The sequence below is a fragment of the Beta vulgaris genome, chromosome 3 (genome assembly GCF_026745355.1).
Source record: "Beta vulgaris subsp. vulgaris cultivar EL10 chromosome 3, EL10.2, whole genome shotgun sequence".
Classification (NCBI taxonomy): Eukaryota; Viridiplantae; Streptophyta; class Magnoliopsida; order Caryophyllales; family Amaranthaceae; genus Beta; species Beta vulgaris.
In genome coordinates, this window is record NC_079204.1 from 11,419,341 (window position 1) to 11,433,712 (window position 14,372).

At 33.8% G+C, this 14,372-nt stretch overlaps 2 protein-coding genes across 2 annotated transcripts; one reads left to right on the forward strand and one right to left on the reverse strand.

The window, feature by feature from the left end:
* Nucleotides 1–4,744: 4,744 nt before the first annotated feature.
* On the forward strand, nucleotides 4,745–6,062 carry LOC104888665 (protein EXORDIUM-like 3). The gene has a single exon (XM_010673691.3). The coding sequence runs from the start codon at nucleotides 4,804–4,806 to the stop codon at nucleotides 5,830–5,832; it is 1,029 nt and encodes a 342-aa protein (XP_010671993.2). The 5' UTR covers nucleotides 4,745–4,803; the 3' UTR covers nucleotides 5,833–6,062.
* Nucleotides 6,063–10,239: 4,177 nt separating this feature from the next.
* Nucleotides 10,240–11,088, reverse strand: LOC125495487 (uncharacterized). Its single transcript, XM_048640221.1, has one exon. It carries the CDS (start codon nucleotides 11,086–11,088, stop codon nucleotides 10,240–10,242), a length of 849 nt encoding a protein of 282 aa, XP_048496178.1.
* Nucleotides 11,089–14,372: the final 3,284 nt, after the last annotated feature.

Consider the following 14,372-nt stretch of genomic DNA (forward strand, 5'->3'; position numbering starts at 1 on the left):
AAGTTAACAATTATAGGAGGCAAGGTGGATCACAAAAAATCAAGTATGAATTATGAGCAACTTACATGTAAAGCGAAACTTTGGGATCTCATACAAAAAGCACGTAAGTTGTTCCATATTGAACACGTTTGGTGGAGGAGAATGACTACAACGGTAATAAAGTTGCGTCATTTTTTATTTTTGATAATCTGGCATTTTATTATCAATAGTTGGGCCAGCCCAAAAAAATCATATAGTTTATTGAGGTTCAAAGAAACAAAATCGTATTAACACAGTATTACATCATAGCCTTGCAAGATCAAACTAAGACTGACGGGGGAAATGATTCAGGCCTTTTTAAGATATCTATGCTTAGATCCAAGCCAAAAATTTCGATTGCCTATGGAGACCCTGCTTCGCCAAGGTATTAGCTACGTGGTTGGAGCTACGAGGCTGATGAACTAATGAGATTGAGGTGTTTTGATGAAGAGCATTTTTGATGAAATTTAGGTGGAAATTCAAGTTCCATGGACCACCTTGAGATGATAAACAGTACTTGACAGCATTGAGGGAGTCATACTCAATTATAAGATTATCCATTTGAGGGAATATGGGTGTATGATTGTAATGGACGGATAAGTACATATTCTAACATAATTTAGTTGCATATTAGGATGCATTTTCATGTAGCATTAGAGTATCTACATTCCATTTATGCATATTTAGGTCCCTTTTTATAAGCTACAATGCTTTCACGGGTTGTTTGGTATTTTGAGTTAATTTCGAGTACTTTAGACTCCTTTTTAAGGATGTGATGATTAAGGTACTTGTATTACCTTCAAAATAATATATCATGTGCTCAAAACGGATTGAAATTGAAGATGTGACTTTGTGTATTTGTGCAAAATATGACACCTCTGCACCATTATACCCATAACTTTGGACACAAAAATGATAATGAGGTTATTCTAATTGGGTTGGAAGCTAGACTTAAAGAGCTTTCCAAAGATATATTATATGCCCAAATGGAGCTCCGTATCAAAAGTTATTGATAGAGTGTAAATCTATTCCTAGGGACTCAACCATTAGCTTAAGCTTTTGGTTGAGTTGGTCCTTTGACATGGTATTAGAGCAATAATCCTCTTAGGGGTTGGTAATCTTATCGAGGAAAATCCTTATCCAGTAGCGATCAAATACCCAGTTTAAACGAGACCCGCAACCCGGGCTCCAATACCATGTTAATTTTTCAGATTATATAAAAATGGGTCTGGGTAACCCAATAAGGAGGAGGAGAGTTTAGCCCACTTACAAGCTAGGAGGTTCCATCCTAAAACCAATTGGTGATAGAAAGAGTAACTCCTAATCTTATAAAGTGGTTTATTCTCTCCTCTTTCTCCAATGTCAGACATTCACAAGTGGACTTTCAATGGGTTTCAACACACCCCCTCACTTGTGAGTGCTGCGTTTAATGTCTTTAATTTGCATGATTTCACGGAAGTAGGCTTGAGTGCATATTAGGGAAGCCATAGATACTCGGAAGAGCTTTATCGCATTATATAGGGTGTACTTTTCCTTGTGAGTATTTTGTATTAGTTCATGCTAGTGGAGATTCTTAACTGTGTAGTCTTTTATTTTAATCATCATCGATATTAAACTCCTTTAGTTTTACCATTAATAAGGGCTAACAAAATAATTTTTTCTCTATGAAATCGACCCTGACTTACTCTACTACATGATTAGAAGGTTTAGTTAGATTATCTATATCTATACAAATATATTAAAAGGCGTGCGGAAGAAAGTTTATGTGCCACGTGGCACTCTCCTCGAATTTCTAATGCAAATGTTTTATGTTCATGTGTATTTTACACTTTTAAAAAAATGTGTAAGTGCAAGGTATCGAACACGTGACCTTTGAAATGAAAAGTAAGAACTTAACCATCAATAATACACTATGACTTTGTTGTTTAATATTTCTAATAAACTTTGATAAAGTCTTTTAATAATTGTAGTTGACTAAAAAGACTTAACAAGTATATACTCCATCCGTTTTTACATTACTACGTTATTGTAAGCACAACCATTCTTGCAATATCACTTTCAAGGTTTTTGGAGTATACTTTTTGATCCACTTAATGTAAAATAATGAGAAAAAGTGAAAAAGTAGTATTATTGGGTGTAAAAAGAGAAGAACAAATATAAAAGCATTACTTCATGGTGGACCAAGTATCCCAAATAAGGAAAATGTATCAATTAAAAAGAAACAACCATTTAAGAAAAATGTATCAATTAAAAAAATGGAGGGAGTACATCTTTAACACTCTTATTACGTAACTCACAAGATAATATTGATGTCATATTCTTTTATCACAATTCCTTCTAAGGTATTGTTTTCAAACTCGAAGCTTTCAATTTTTTTTTACTTATCGCGTCGTGACATGAATTTTTCAATTTCTGTATGGATAAAAAATACGAAAAAACTAGCAAAATAAATTGTGAAATAAAAAATAATAATATATTTGTTTATTATAGCTGACCCGAGGCATCGCTCGGGCAAAAAAACTAGTAAATATATTAAAAGGAGTGCGAAAACAAGAAACTGAGCCACGTGGCGCACTCCCTAGGGAGTTTTAGTTCATGTAATCCATGTACAATAAAAAAACTAAAAAATTGCATAGTACTCCCTCTGTTTTTTTTTATCATTCCTACTTTGACTTTGCACGTTTGCCAATGCACGTTTTAAAACTTAAATATCTTTCATTATATATTAGTAAAAATTATAACGATTGAATTTTAATAAAGTACTAATTGAGACGAATCAAACAAGACCCCACATGACTATGTTTTTTCTTATAAATTGAGAACATTTGAGAAGATTCTCTCTATACATGAATAGTGTCAAGATTCTAAGTGAGAAAGATAAAAAAAAACAGAGGGAGTATAGGGTTTGATTCCGAGACCTCAAGTACATATACTAAAGTTTTAATCACTAAGCTAAATTGTATTTAGTGTTATTAGTATAAAATATTATATTAATAAATAAAAAAATTTCTTACCCAATTTAATAACTAGTTTATTTTTATTATGTGCACGACATGCCTATTATGAACTTTTGAATAGGGGTTGAGGAGTATGAGGACAATCCAAAAGTTTCTCGTTACCTACTAAAAAATCACCAGTACTCCATTTCATAGGCTTTACTGCTGTAGCGCGCAGCTAAAAGACACAAAAGTTGACGTTCCAAAACTACCCTTATCTATTTGATCCTTGTTTCCCGCTTAAAACCAGCAAAAACAAACCCCAAACAAAAACTTTTAAAAAAACCCTATATTTACAATTTACATTCTATGATCAAATTTCCCCAAATAACGACAACGGCTATGATGATTCATCCTTTTGCAGGGCCCCACTTCACGCCTCTCACTTTATACACCCCATCTGTCATCCATTAAACATCCTCTACAGTCTTGACTCTACCTTTCATTTTTTCAAATATTCAAACCTCCCAAAAAATAAAGTAAACAAAAAATACCGCTAATTTCAACTACGGGTTAATTTTTGTTATCTGTTTCCAAATAAACATAATAAACATTAATGTGACTAGTTTACGTTTTATTATAAACTAGTAGTTGGACTTGGACGTCGCCTCGGGTTAGTATTATTTTTCAAACTTGATATGTATTTTTTTTTCCATTTTTATTAAAATATATTAAAGAAAAATCAACATTTAAAAGGTATAATTATAATAATGGGGGCACATAAAACGTGATTAAAAGTTGATTGAGATGTAATTGTATCATGTATAATAGCAAGAGGTCACGGGTTCAAATCTTGTTGCAAGGTAATTTTACTTTTGTCAATTGACATGACTTATATATACATTGGACAATTCTAGTGGAGTAAACAAATGTGTCACGTGATGTGTATACATTGTCACACATGCCTTTTTATATATTTTGTATAGATATCTTATCACTCAACCAGCATGTAAGTTTATTCTTCCTTAACCGATGGCATTAATTCAAAATAAGACCCTGTTCTTTAGACTTATTTTTTGAAAAAATAATTAGTCTACCCATCGAGTTATACACCCACAATTAATAGAGAGTAATAGTAAGTGATGATATTGGAATCCAACTCACATAATTAATAATATTTTAATGCTTATATTAGTAGTAAATAGATTACCCACCGAATAGATGTAGCAATATCCTATTTTTAGTTTAGTTTAATTCAATTTCAATTAACACTTTTCTAAATTTAGCTTTCTCCGAATTCAATTTTAATATCTTTTAGTTTCTCTAAATCTAAAAAATCAAGACTTAACACTCTTAACCAGCCACAAAAGCTTATAATGTCGACAAGATTTAACACAGGTCCTAACCTTTTGAGATAACCTTTTGAGTATCACCTCTTAATACTTTAATCAACTAAAACTAATTGTACCAAAGATGTCTTGACCTAGTGGTTAAGATTGAGGTGTTGTGAACGTCTGAACGATAGGTCACAGGTTCGATTCCCCTTCCCCTTCTTTATACTTTGTACCGCCTTCGTGACTCATATGGATCAAAAAAAACTAAAACTAATTGTCTTTCATGAAAATATTATTTCTTACATGTATTAATTTATTTCAGATTTATGATATTGGAAATATTTTGGAAAGAAAAGTCAAAAATCAAGTTTATATCATTTTTTTTTAAAAAAAAAAAAGAAATTTCCATATTTGAATATAAAAAAAAGCTCCCAATATAAATATGAATCTCTTTGTCTCACTCCCACTCACACTCACACTCCCATACTCACACCTCCATATCCTCTCACCTCACAATGTTCTCTCTCATTCACTTCCTCCTCTCTCTCTTCCTCATCCTTCACCTCACTCCTCAACCAGTCACATGTTGGCGTCCATGGCCAACCACCCAAACAAACCTCACACACACTCCCACAGATTTACAATTCGGCCCCTCAAAAAAATTCGAGGGTTCATCTGATTTTGTAGACCTCAAATACCACATGGGTCCAGTAATGACCACCAACATCACCGTCCATATAATCTGGTACGGCACGTGGCACTCATCCCAGAAGCGGATCATCCGTGAGTTCATAAACTCAATCTCAGACGATTCCGTCCCACCACCTTCAGTATCAGGGTGGTGGAAAACGGTTCAGCTCTACACTGATCAAACCGGTTCAAATATCTCTCGAACCGTTAAAATCGGTTCAGAGAAAAACGACAGGTTTTACTCCCACGGTAAATCCCTCACTAGACTCTCTGTACAATCAGTAATAAAATCATTTATTACCGCGAAAACAAAACCACTCCCAATAACTCCTAAAAACGGAATTTACCTCTTGCTGACGTCACCTGAAGTGTACGTACAAGATTTCTGTCAACAAGTATGTGGATTTCATTACTTTACCTTCCCATCAATCGTAGGGTACACGCTACCCTACGCTTGGGTGGGAAACAGTGCTAAGTTGTGTCCTGGTGTATGCGGATACCCATTTGCAGTACCCACATACATACCCGGGTTAAAACCCGTGAAAGCTCCGAATGGAGATATTGGGGTTGAAGGAATGATAAGTGTGATTGCGCATGAAATAGCGGAATTGGTTACTAACCCGTTAGTGAATGCTTGGTATGCGGGTAAAGATCCGATTGCACCGGTTGAGATTGCGGATCTTTGTGAAGGGATTTATGGGACTGGAGGTGGTGGGTCGTATACCGGACAAATGTTGGAGGGTCGTGATGGTGCCACGTTTAATGTGAATGGGATCAGACGGCGGTTTTTGATTCAGTGGGTTTGGAATCATGTTGTTAATTATTGTACTGGACCTAATGCTCTTGATCAGTGATTGTTATAAAGTATGGAGGTTTTTTTTTTTGGTGTGTGTGGGTAAGGTTAGAATTTTGGGGTTTGAGGTTTGTGGGGTTATGTTAGTTTGGGTAGATTTTTATTTTTCACTTGGGAAAGTTTGATTAAAGAAAGTGTACTGTATGGTATGGTATTGTATTTGTATGTATACTATCTTCGTATACCAAAAATAAAAAAATTTAAAAAATAAGATAGTGGTAATTTAGTAAATTCGGATTTCAGAGTACTGTATTTAACTTTAAGTATGGAATGAAGAAGTCTTGGCTTGAAGTTTGTATAAATTAATGTCTTTTCTTTTTGAGATGAATGGAACTGAACTTAATATAATTTAACTAACAAATAACTTGATTCAGTTTAACTAGCAAAATCTCTAGAGGCGTAATGAATCTTAATTTGCGCTCTTAAAGTTGTGAGACACCTTACTATTAGTTCGTTTGTGTGAAGGTAAGGAGTGCAAATTCCTTAAAAATTTATTTTTTCATGTAATTATATTTACTAAGAATTGCTAAATGTTATTTGGTGATTTATGGAAAGTGAAAGTTCCTATAGGAATTTGCACTTACCTAGGTCCTCCTACATAAGTAACTAGTTGCATATGCACGCGATGCGTGCGTCGACCATCTTATGTGGTTATATATAAATGGATATGTATTTTTCTATCTAAAATTATTTTGATAGTGATGTAAATTATTAAAGTCCTTTTATAGATATTATTATCTTTTTAAATTAAAGGTGAATGATTTTAACCTATTCAATACCGTCACTGTAAAATTTGGCCAATGAGTTAATAATTTTCTTTTCAACGACTTTAATATAGTTCTTTAACAATTATAGATGTTAATAAACTAGAGGTGATCATGGGCCGGGCCGGGTTCGGGCCGGGTCGCGGCCAAAAAAATTTGCCCATTGGCCGGGCCGGGCCGGGCCTAAATTCGGGCCGAATTTTTGTGTCCAAAGCCCGCTATTTCGGGCCGGGCTTAGCGGGCTTTTGCGGGCCAAAACGGGCCGGGCCAAAAAATAGACTAAAAAGTCGTTTTTAGCTTGCCCAAAGCCCGCCCAAAAACAAAAAAAATGACCGGGCCGGGCCGGGCCCGGCCCGCGGGCCGAAAAATTCTGCCCAAAACCCGGCCCAAATTGTTTGAACTTTGTAAATATGAAATATTATGTTATCACGATATGTTGCTAAATTTTTTTGGTTGAAGATTCTGATTGATTTCGTGAATTGATTTTGTCAATCTAGTATGTCAAGTTATTAATGGTATTGCATATTCCATTTTTTGACCTGCTAATATGGCAAGTTTCATTGATTCTCATAATTCAATTTTTTATAAAAAGAAAAACATTATTTTAAATTATTAGAGGGTATTTTAGTCACTTCAAAAGATGACACCACACCTCCTCTCTTGGCTTATATAATAAAGATAATAGAGATTATGATTTTTGAGAACAATGATTTGTAAGTGAAATTTGTGAATGTTTTTGTATGTATTGACGTCCTAGTATATTAGTTTTAGTTTGTAACTAAATTTTTTGTTTTTGTAAAGTTTCCCGATCATTTGAGTGATTTTCTCAATTCTATGAGTAATTTGTAAAGTTTCCCGATATAAGTGATTTCTGAGTGATGTTGAATAATTTCCGGTGGCTTTGTTAGAACCCACATTTTAGTATTGACATTCCTTTTGTAATTTAGAAAGGGAAGGGGGGTAAAATAGATATTTCAAAAGAGGACACCATTGCTCCCCCTTCCCTTATGTAATAGAGATTTCTTCCATTTTGTAGGAAGGGGAACTTCCTAGAAAATTTTTCTTCCCATGAATTTGTCAACCAAATAACACCAAGAAATTCCAACATTCTATGCTAAACAATATCAACCAAACAACACCGAGTCCGTAAACTATATATGTTGGATCAACTTATTGAATAAAGGTAGTTTTTTTAAAAAAAAAAAAAATAGAACCGGTAGAATTGTTTGTCAGTTGATAAATAAAAAGGTAAACTACTTTTAACTGTTCTATTTTAGTTTGAGGAAATAAATGGGAGTGATGTTGTAAATGGATATATATTATGAAACTAAAATAGTAAAATTGATAAATGACAATTGATGTAGAATAGGGTCTTAAACTTAACATTGAGCAGATATATCTATTTGTTGGCTAGGAAGTCACAAATAATGATGCATATAATATACGATTTCCTGTCTAAAGTGGTCTTTCACATGATTTTACTATAAACTACTATTTAAGCCCGAGCGTTACTTCGGGTTGGTATTGTTTTACAAATTTGATATGTATTTTTTTCCATTTTCATCAAAATATACGAGTTAGGAAAACTCAACATTTAAAAGGTACAAGTATAATAATGTGGACATTTTGAACATGACTAAAAATTGGTTGAGTTGGTAATTGCGTCATATATAATTGCAAGAGGTCAATGTGAGAGGTAATTTGAAAATTATGTCAAACTTTAGGGATACTTGACGAAATTTTCCAAACTCTAATTATCTCCTAAGGATATAGGCAATAGTTACCACATAATTAGGTCATGATTCTTTCGGACTTATTTTCAGTATAATTAACTTCAATTACCCTATGCAGTTCAGCTTACTTCAATTCAGTCTAGTTTCTTTGAGGGTCTATTCTATTCAGTATAAAACAACTGAATTGATTGCAACTGAACTGAAGTGAATTGAATTATATTATAACTAATAGTAATAGTAATAATAATAATAAATAACTTAAAAACTGAACTGATTGCAAATGAACTAAATTAAACTAAACTAAATTAAACTAAAATAAATTGAATTTAACTGAAATAAAAATAAATTGGGGAGAACAGATCATTAGTTTAAAAACGAGTACGAAAAGGCCAAAACACTGATTCTAGAATCTAGAGTCGTCTGAAGTTGGTCTTGAATTGCTTACTTCTTCAACATCCAATAATATTTGTTTCTCGTGATTCGTGAGATTGAAGGCACACATTATGAGTTTATATAAAAGATAAACAATTTTCTAACATAAGAGGCAATTTCCGTTAGCCTTGTTCAAGCACATATTACTCCATACTAGAATTACCAGTCTACTACCACTACCAGTCTACCAAGCAATCAAATAAGGTGGAAAATTTGGAGTTGCAAAAGAACATATGAATATATGATATGATGAAAGCAAAACTATACTGGCTCTCCTCCATGATGGTGTAAATGTATTGCGTGCCTATGTCCAATGATTCGACCATTAACTTCTACTAATGGAGTAATGGGGGGTTGTTCTCGAATTCAATACTTTTCTCTGCTTGTATAGATTTTATTGGGATTGTGACTACTGCAATTAAATGATAGTAGCTAGCTGTAATTTTTCTTTTTGAAAAAATAAAATATTTTGTTTCATTTTAGTCAAGATACCTATATAAAAGTATATATAAAGCTATTTCAACTACTAAGAGGAAAAACATATACTCACAGGGTAATCCACCTATATATAAATATTAATGATTAGTAGAATTTAGGTAAGACGTAACAAATAACTTTTTAATTGTCTATTCTAATGGGTATCTTGTGCGTGTTTGATAGTGGCCGTGTTATAACACTCGGCACTCCAGACAGTTAGGCACAATCCATAGTTCAATATTTACAATATCATATCGTTACATCGTGTTGAATCGTTTCGTACTTCGAGCCGGCCTATTGCCATCTTTGGTCTAAATGGGTCACTCGAAGGCCGAAGCACAATAGCATATACATTGTCGTCATTTTATCCAACAATCTTTTTCTATCCCACATCATCCGGATAAAAAAGTATCTGATAGAATGGCCTTATTGTTTAGACTTATGTAGCAGGGTAATCTATTGTGTTTTAGGGCAATAGAAACTAAACATGCATGAAGACGAGGCGAAAGACAAGTTCTTTCCTTTTCAAATACTGCACACTATTTACATGGTCCTTGTGGAAGACTCACAGAAAATCACACCCCTCTGCTCTTCTTGCAGATTATTGACTCCCTGATATTAAACACCCTTGCTTTCTTATAGTTTCTGCAGTTTGTGTACCACTACCAACTCCACTTTCATTGTCTGTTTTATTATTTTTAATTAGTTTCTTATCTTTCTATGCTTTCTAGCAAGTGTACATGGATTAATTATGTTGCACATACATTATAATTATGTGGTAATTGATTACTCCGATCCTACTTCACTACTATGAATTGATTAAACATGTAGATTTATTCTGCAATAATTTATAGTGCAACAACAATTCATCCACCACAATTATCATGCAAATTTGTACCAAAGATATATTGGCCAAGTGATTAAGATTGAGGTGCTGTGAACGATAGGTCACAGGTTTTTTTTTTTTGGTGAAAAGGGTATTGCATTAATAAAGCTTAAAAATCAGTCCTGGCTATGAAATAGCCTCATACAATCAAGTTCCACAAGTGTTTCACAAAAACTAGGCATGATAGGAATGTCTCTAGTTTCATTAATCATACAAGCATTCTTCCTACAATCTTTAGCCATTTCATCTGCCACCCCATTATGCTCCCGCCTCACGAATACGAACTGGGAAGTTTGAAACCTCTTTTGCCACTCCCTGCATTCATTTACAACATGACAATAAAAATCTCGACTAGTATAGTCCATATTCATCAACGTAATTGCCTGCTTATTATCAGAGATAATGGTGATATTGTTGAGGTACTCCTTATGCGCAAACCGTAACCCCTCCAGGATAGCTAAGAGCTCAGCCATTAGTACATCTTTAGCATATATAGATTTTTGAAATCCCCCTAGCCATTCTCCCTTATGATTACGCAACACACCTGCAATACCCGTTAAATAACTCTTGGCAAGAAAAGAGGCGTCAACATGTATGTAGAAACAAGTAGGATCATTAAAGATAATGTTTCCAGGTTGTGTTGGTTCCAAGTTAACAATTTTATAAGATGTAAGGAAATCTCGAGCTGCATAGATAGCTTTTCTAAGAGTACAGAGCGGTTGCGGCACATTTTGTTTTTCGAAAATGAACAAATTACGGTTTTTCCAAATCTCATAACAAATGAAGGGGAATAAGGTTGCCCACTCAATGTTCTGACTTTCTTTATAGCACAATACATTCTCTCTTACCCATGCATGATCATTGTCTTTCCACACAATTGGGGGTGCAGCACACTCCCAGACACACTGAGCATGGTCACAATCCTTGATGGCATGATACGAGGACTCCTCTTGCCTATTACACATGGGACAAACCGGGGAGGGAACAATCTTTCTACTCCACAACATCTTATTTGTTGGCAACCTATCTTTCCACAAAAGCCATAGAAAGAATCTCAGCTTTGGTGGGGATGGGTTCCTCCAAACATTCATATGCTCGGTTGTGGAATAGTCAAACAAGGCCAAGTACGCATTTTTTAACGATAGATAGGTCACAGGTTTGAATCGCCTTTATTTGTACTTTGTACTGCCTTCGTGACTCATATGAATCAAAAAATTAAAATGCAAATTTGTGACGCAATAATGGGATTATGTTAGAGATATATTAGGATACTAAAGATATGATGAGAAGAGAGAAATAATATGATTTTGTTAAGGTGTGTTCAATAATGAACGATAAATACAATATATATAGGAGTACATAGAAACTCCTACCCGGAAACAATATCGAGAAGATATATTATTCTTAATATTTATCTAACACTTATTGGAAATATATCATAAGATAATATTTCCCTAAGATATTTAATATCCTAACTATTAATATATCCTAAAGATATTTATCATATCTTTAGTATCCTAATATATCTCTAACACCCTCCCGCAATCGCAACGGCAGTAATACGAACGTTGCGATTGGAGAAACAAAAAAAATTAAGTCAAATCAAATTAAATAGTTATATTGTTGGAACGTCATTCTTTTCGAACCCGCCAAATTTTTCTTCTTCTTGATGAGAACGCCAATTCTTTTCGAACGCACCAAATATTTCAATAAATCGGGAACGTCATTCTTCTCGAACCCGTAATTTTCTTTTTCTTGAAGATGAAAACGTCAATCTTTTCGAATCCATCAATCGTTAGTCAACCAAGGACGCCATTCTTTTCGAACCTGCAAATAATTTTTTTTTTCTTGATGAGAACGCCATTCTTTTCGATCTCACCAAATATTTCAGCAAAACAGGAACGCCATTCTTTTCGAACCCGTTAAGTATACGAGGGACGTCATTCTTTTCGAACCTCTTATCACATATATATCAATCCATGGAAAACATCGTTCTCTTTCTATCACTTTTCTTCTGTTTCCCTCCCGCGATTCAAGACCTCTCTTTGAATCGTCTGTTTTTCAATTTTATATTTGATCGCAACGGTGGTGGGCTAAATAAAACCTCATGAAACCCTATCCATCCGTAGGAAAAAAAATCTCAACTTTAGGAGAATATATCCGGTCGGTGGGCTTAAAATTCTAACCCACCGGCAGGAGAGAACAATATTAGAGTTTTGACCCAAGATCTCAATTGGCTCTTGATACCATGACAAGTTTATGAGAAGAGAGAAATAATATGATTTTATTAAGGTGTGTTCAATAATGAACGATGACTATAATATATATAGGAGTACATAGAAACTCCTACCCGGAAACAATATCTAGAAGATATAGTATTCTTAATATTTATCTAACATTTATCTAACACTTATTGGAAATATATCATACGATAATATTTCCCTAAGATAATTAATATCCTAACTACTAATATATCCTAAAGATATTTATCATATCTTTAGTATCCTAATATATCTCTAACATATTAGATTAAAATGTTTGGAAAAAAGATTTGAATGAGATTAAAAGATCGTTTATGAGTGTTAAGTTACAGAAGAAGAGCATTTGTTCGGTAAAGAAAGCTTGTTATCTGTAACACTTACGCTGTTAGAATCAGTACTTAAAACTTAAAAGTTAGCTACCAAAATAGCTTTGTAAACAAGTTGTATTTTCATTTGTAGAACTGTGCGTAAGATTAGTGACAAGAAATGAATTATATATAACATTTAAAAGTTGTATTCAAAATATATCTCAATCATAATATTATTTTAAAAAAATACTCCATATCATGAGCACCACTTTTCACCTTGTAAAACTTTGATTAATCGATCAATCCTCGAAAGCTAATTAAAAGTTGATTAAGAAGTTGTCTTCATCTCTTAGAACAAGAATGGTTCAAATATTTTGTCCTACAAAGAATTGGGGTTGGCTCAAGTGGTGAACTTTTCCATCTTTCCTGGTAACGTCTAGAGTTTAATTTCAATGCTTGGGATTTAAGGAGGGAGGGGAAGTTGGGGTCCTTGGGAAGTGTCTGACTTGTATTGGGCCTTTGGATGAGAGTCTTGTGCGAGGCAGCCTAGACGAATAAAAGAAAAAATTTTATGTGACGCTTACATGCCACTCGTTTTTAATAGTGGTTAGTAATTATTACTCATACTTACTACTTTTTAATATGAATTTCTCAAAATATTAAATGACATACAAAAGGTACAAAAATTAATCGTGAGATATGAGATATTAATTCAGATTTACAGCCTATATCACGTTCTGAAATAAAAGGAGTCTAACATATTCCTCATATGTAAATTTCATTTAGGTATTCATGCCTTGTTTAAATCTTTACACATTCAAATTTTACATATTTACGTATTCCTCATAATCTACATTTAGCAATTTACACCTTTTCTTGTAAAATGCTTATAATATGGAGTATAATTATAGCTTTCTCTACTCGATATTCTATTTATGGCTGCTATGGGTTTTCTTTTTCTTGAAAAGTAAAAGTTGTTTGCTAAAAGATGAGATTATGATTACTTATTTAGTTATTTACTTTGACATTCTAATCCATCGCACTGCAATTAAATGATTACTATAGAATCTCATGATTCACAGTTTAGGGGAAATCTTGAGGATTATTGACGAGCTAGATATGGAATGGACTGCCTAACCTAATTGTATTGAGAGACGAGAAATTAATTAGCAGTACCTAGTACTCCTATTAGTTCAATGACTTCAATGATTTAAGGGGTCGTTTGGTTCAAAATAAGGAATGGAAAGGGAATGGAATGGGATGAAAGGATGGAATGGAAATGGAATGTGTTACTTTAGACACTTGTTTGTTTTGATGTAGGAATGGAATCATTGGCCTAATGACTCCCTTACTTTTTGTTTCCTATGGTGTGAGGAGGGTTTCAAGATGGGGGAATCAAAATTGGGCTAGTAAGGGAGTGAAAAAAATAGATAACCCAACCAAACATAAAATAAGGGAGTGCGTTACCTCAATCCGTTTTCAAGCCTAAAATATTTCCAACCAAACGACCCCTAAGTCTGTATGTGCGCCTGTGGGGGACTAATCTTTCCGTCTTATTGAAGTCTTTACAATGATCAGATTTATATATTCAGAAAAAAGACTATGTAATTCATACTTAATTATTAATTGTCTAAACACCGATATACTGTGGGAGTAGCTAGGATTGTAGGAGTTAGTTCA

What these genes read in the sequence shown, in the direction of transcription:
- LOC104888665 (XM_010673691.3), top strand. Translation starts at nt 4,804, where the DNA reads ATGTTCTCTCTCATTCACTTCCTCCTCTCTCTCTTCCTCATCCTTCAC.
- LOC125495487 (XM_048640221.1), bottom strand. Translation starts at nt 11,088, where the DNA reads ATGTGTAATAGGCAAGAGGAGTCCTCGTATCATGCCATCAAGGATTGT.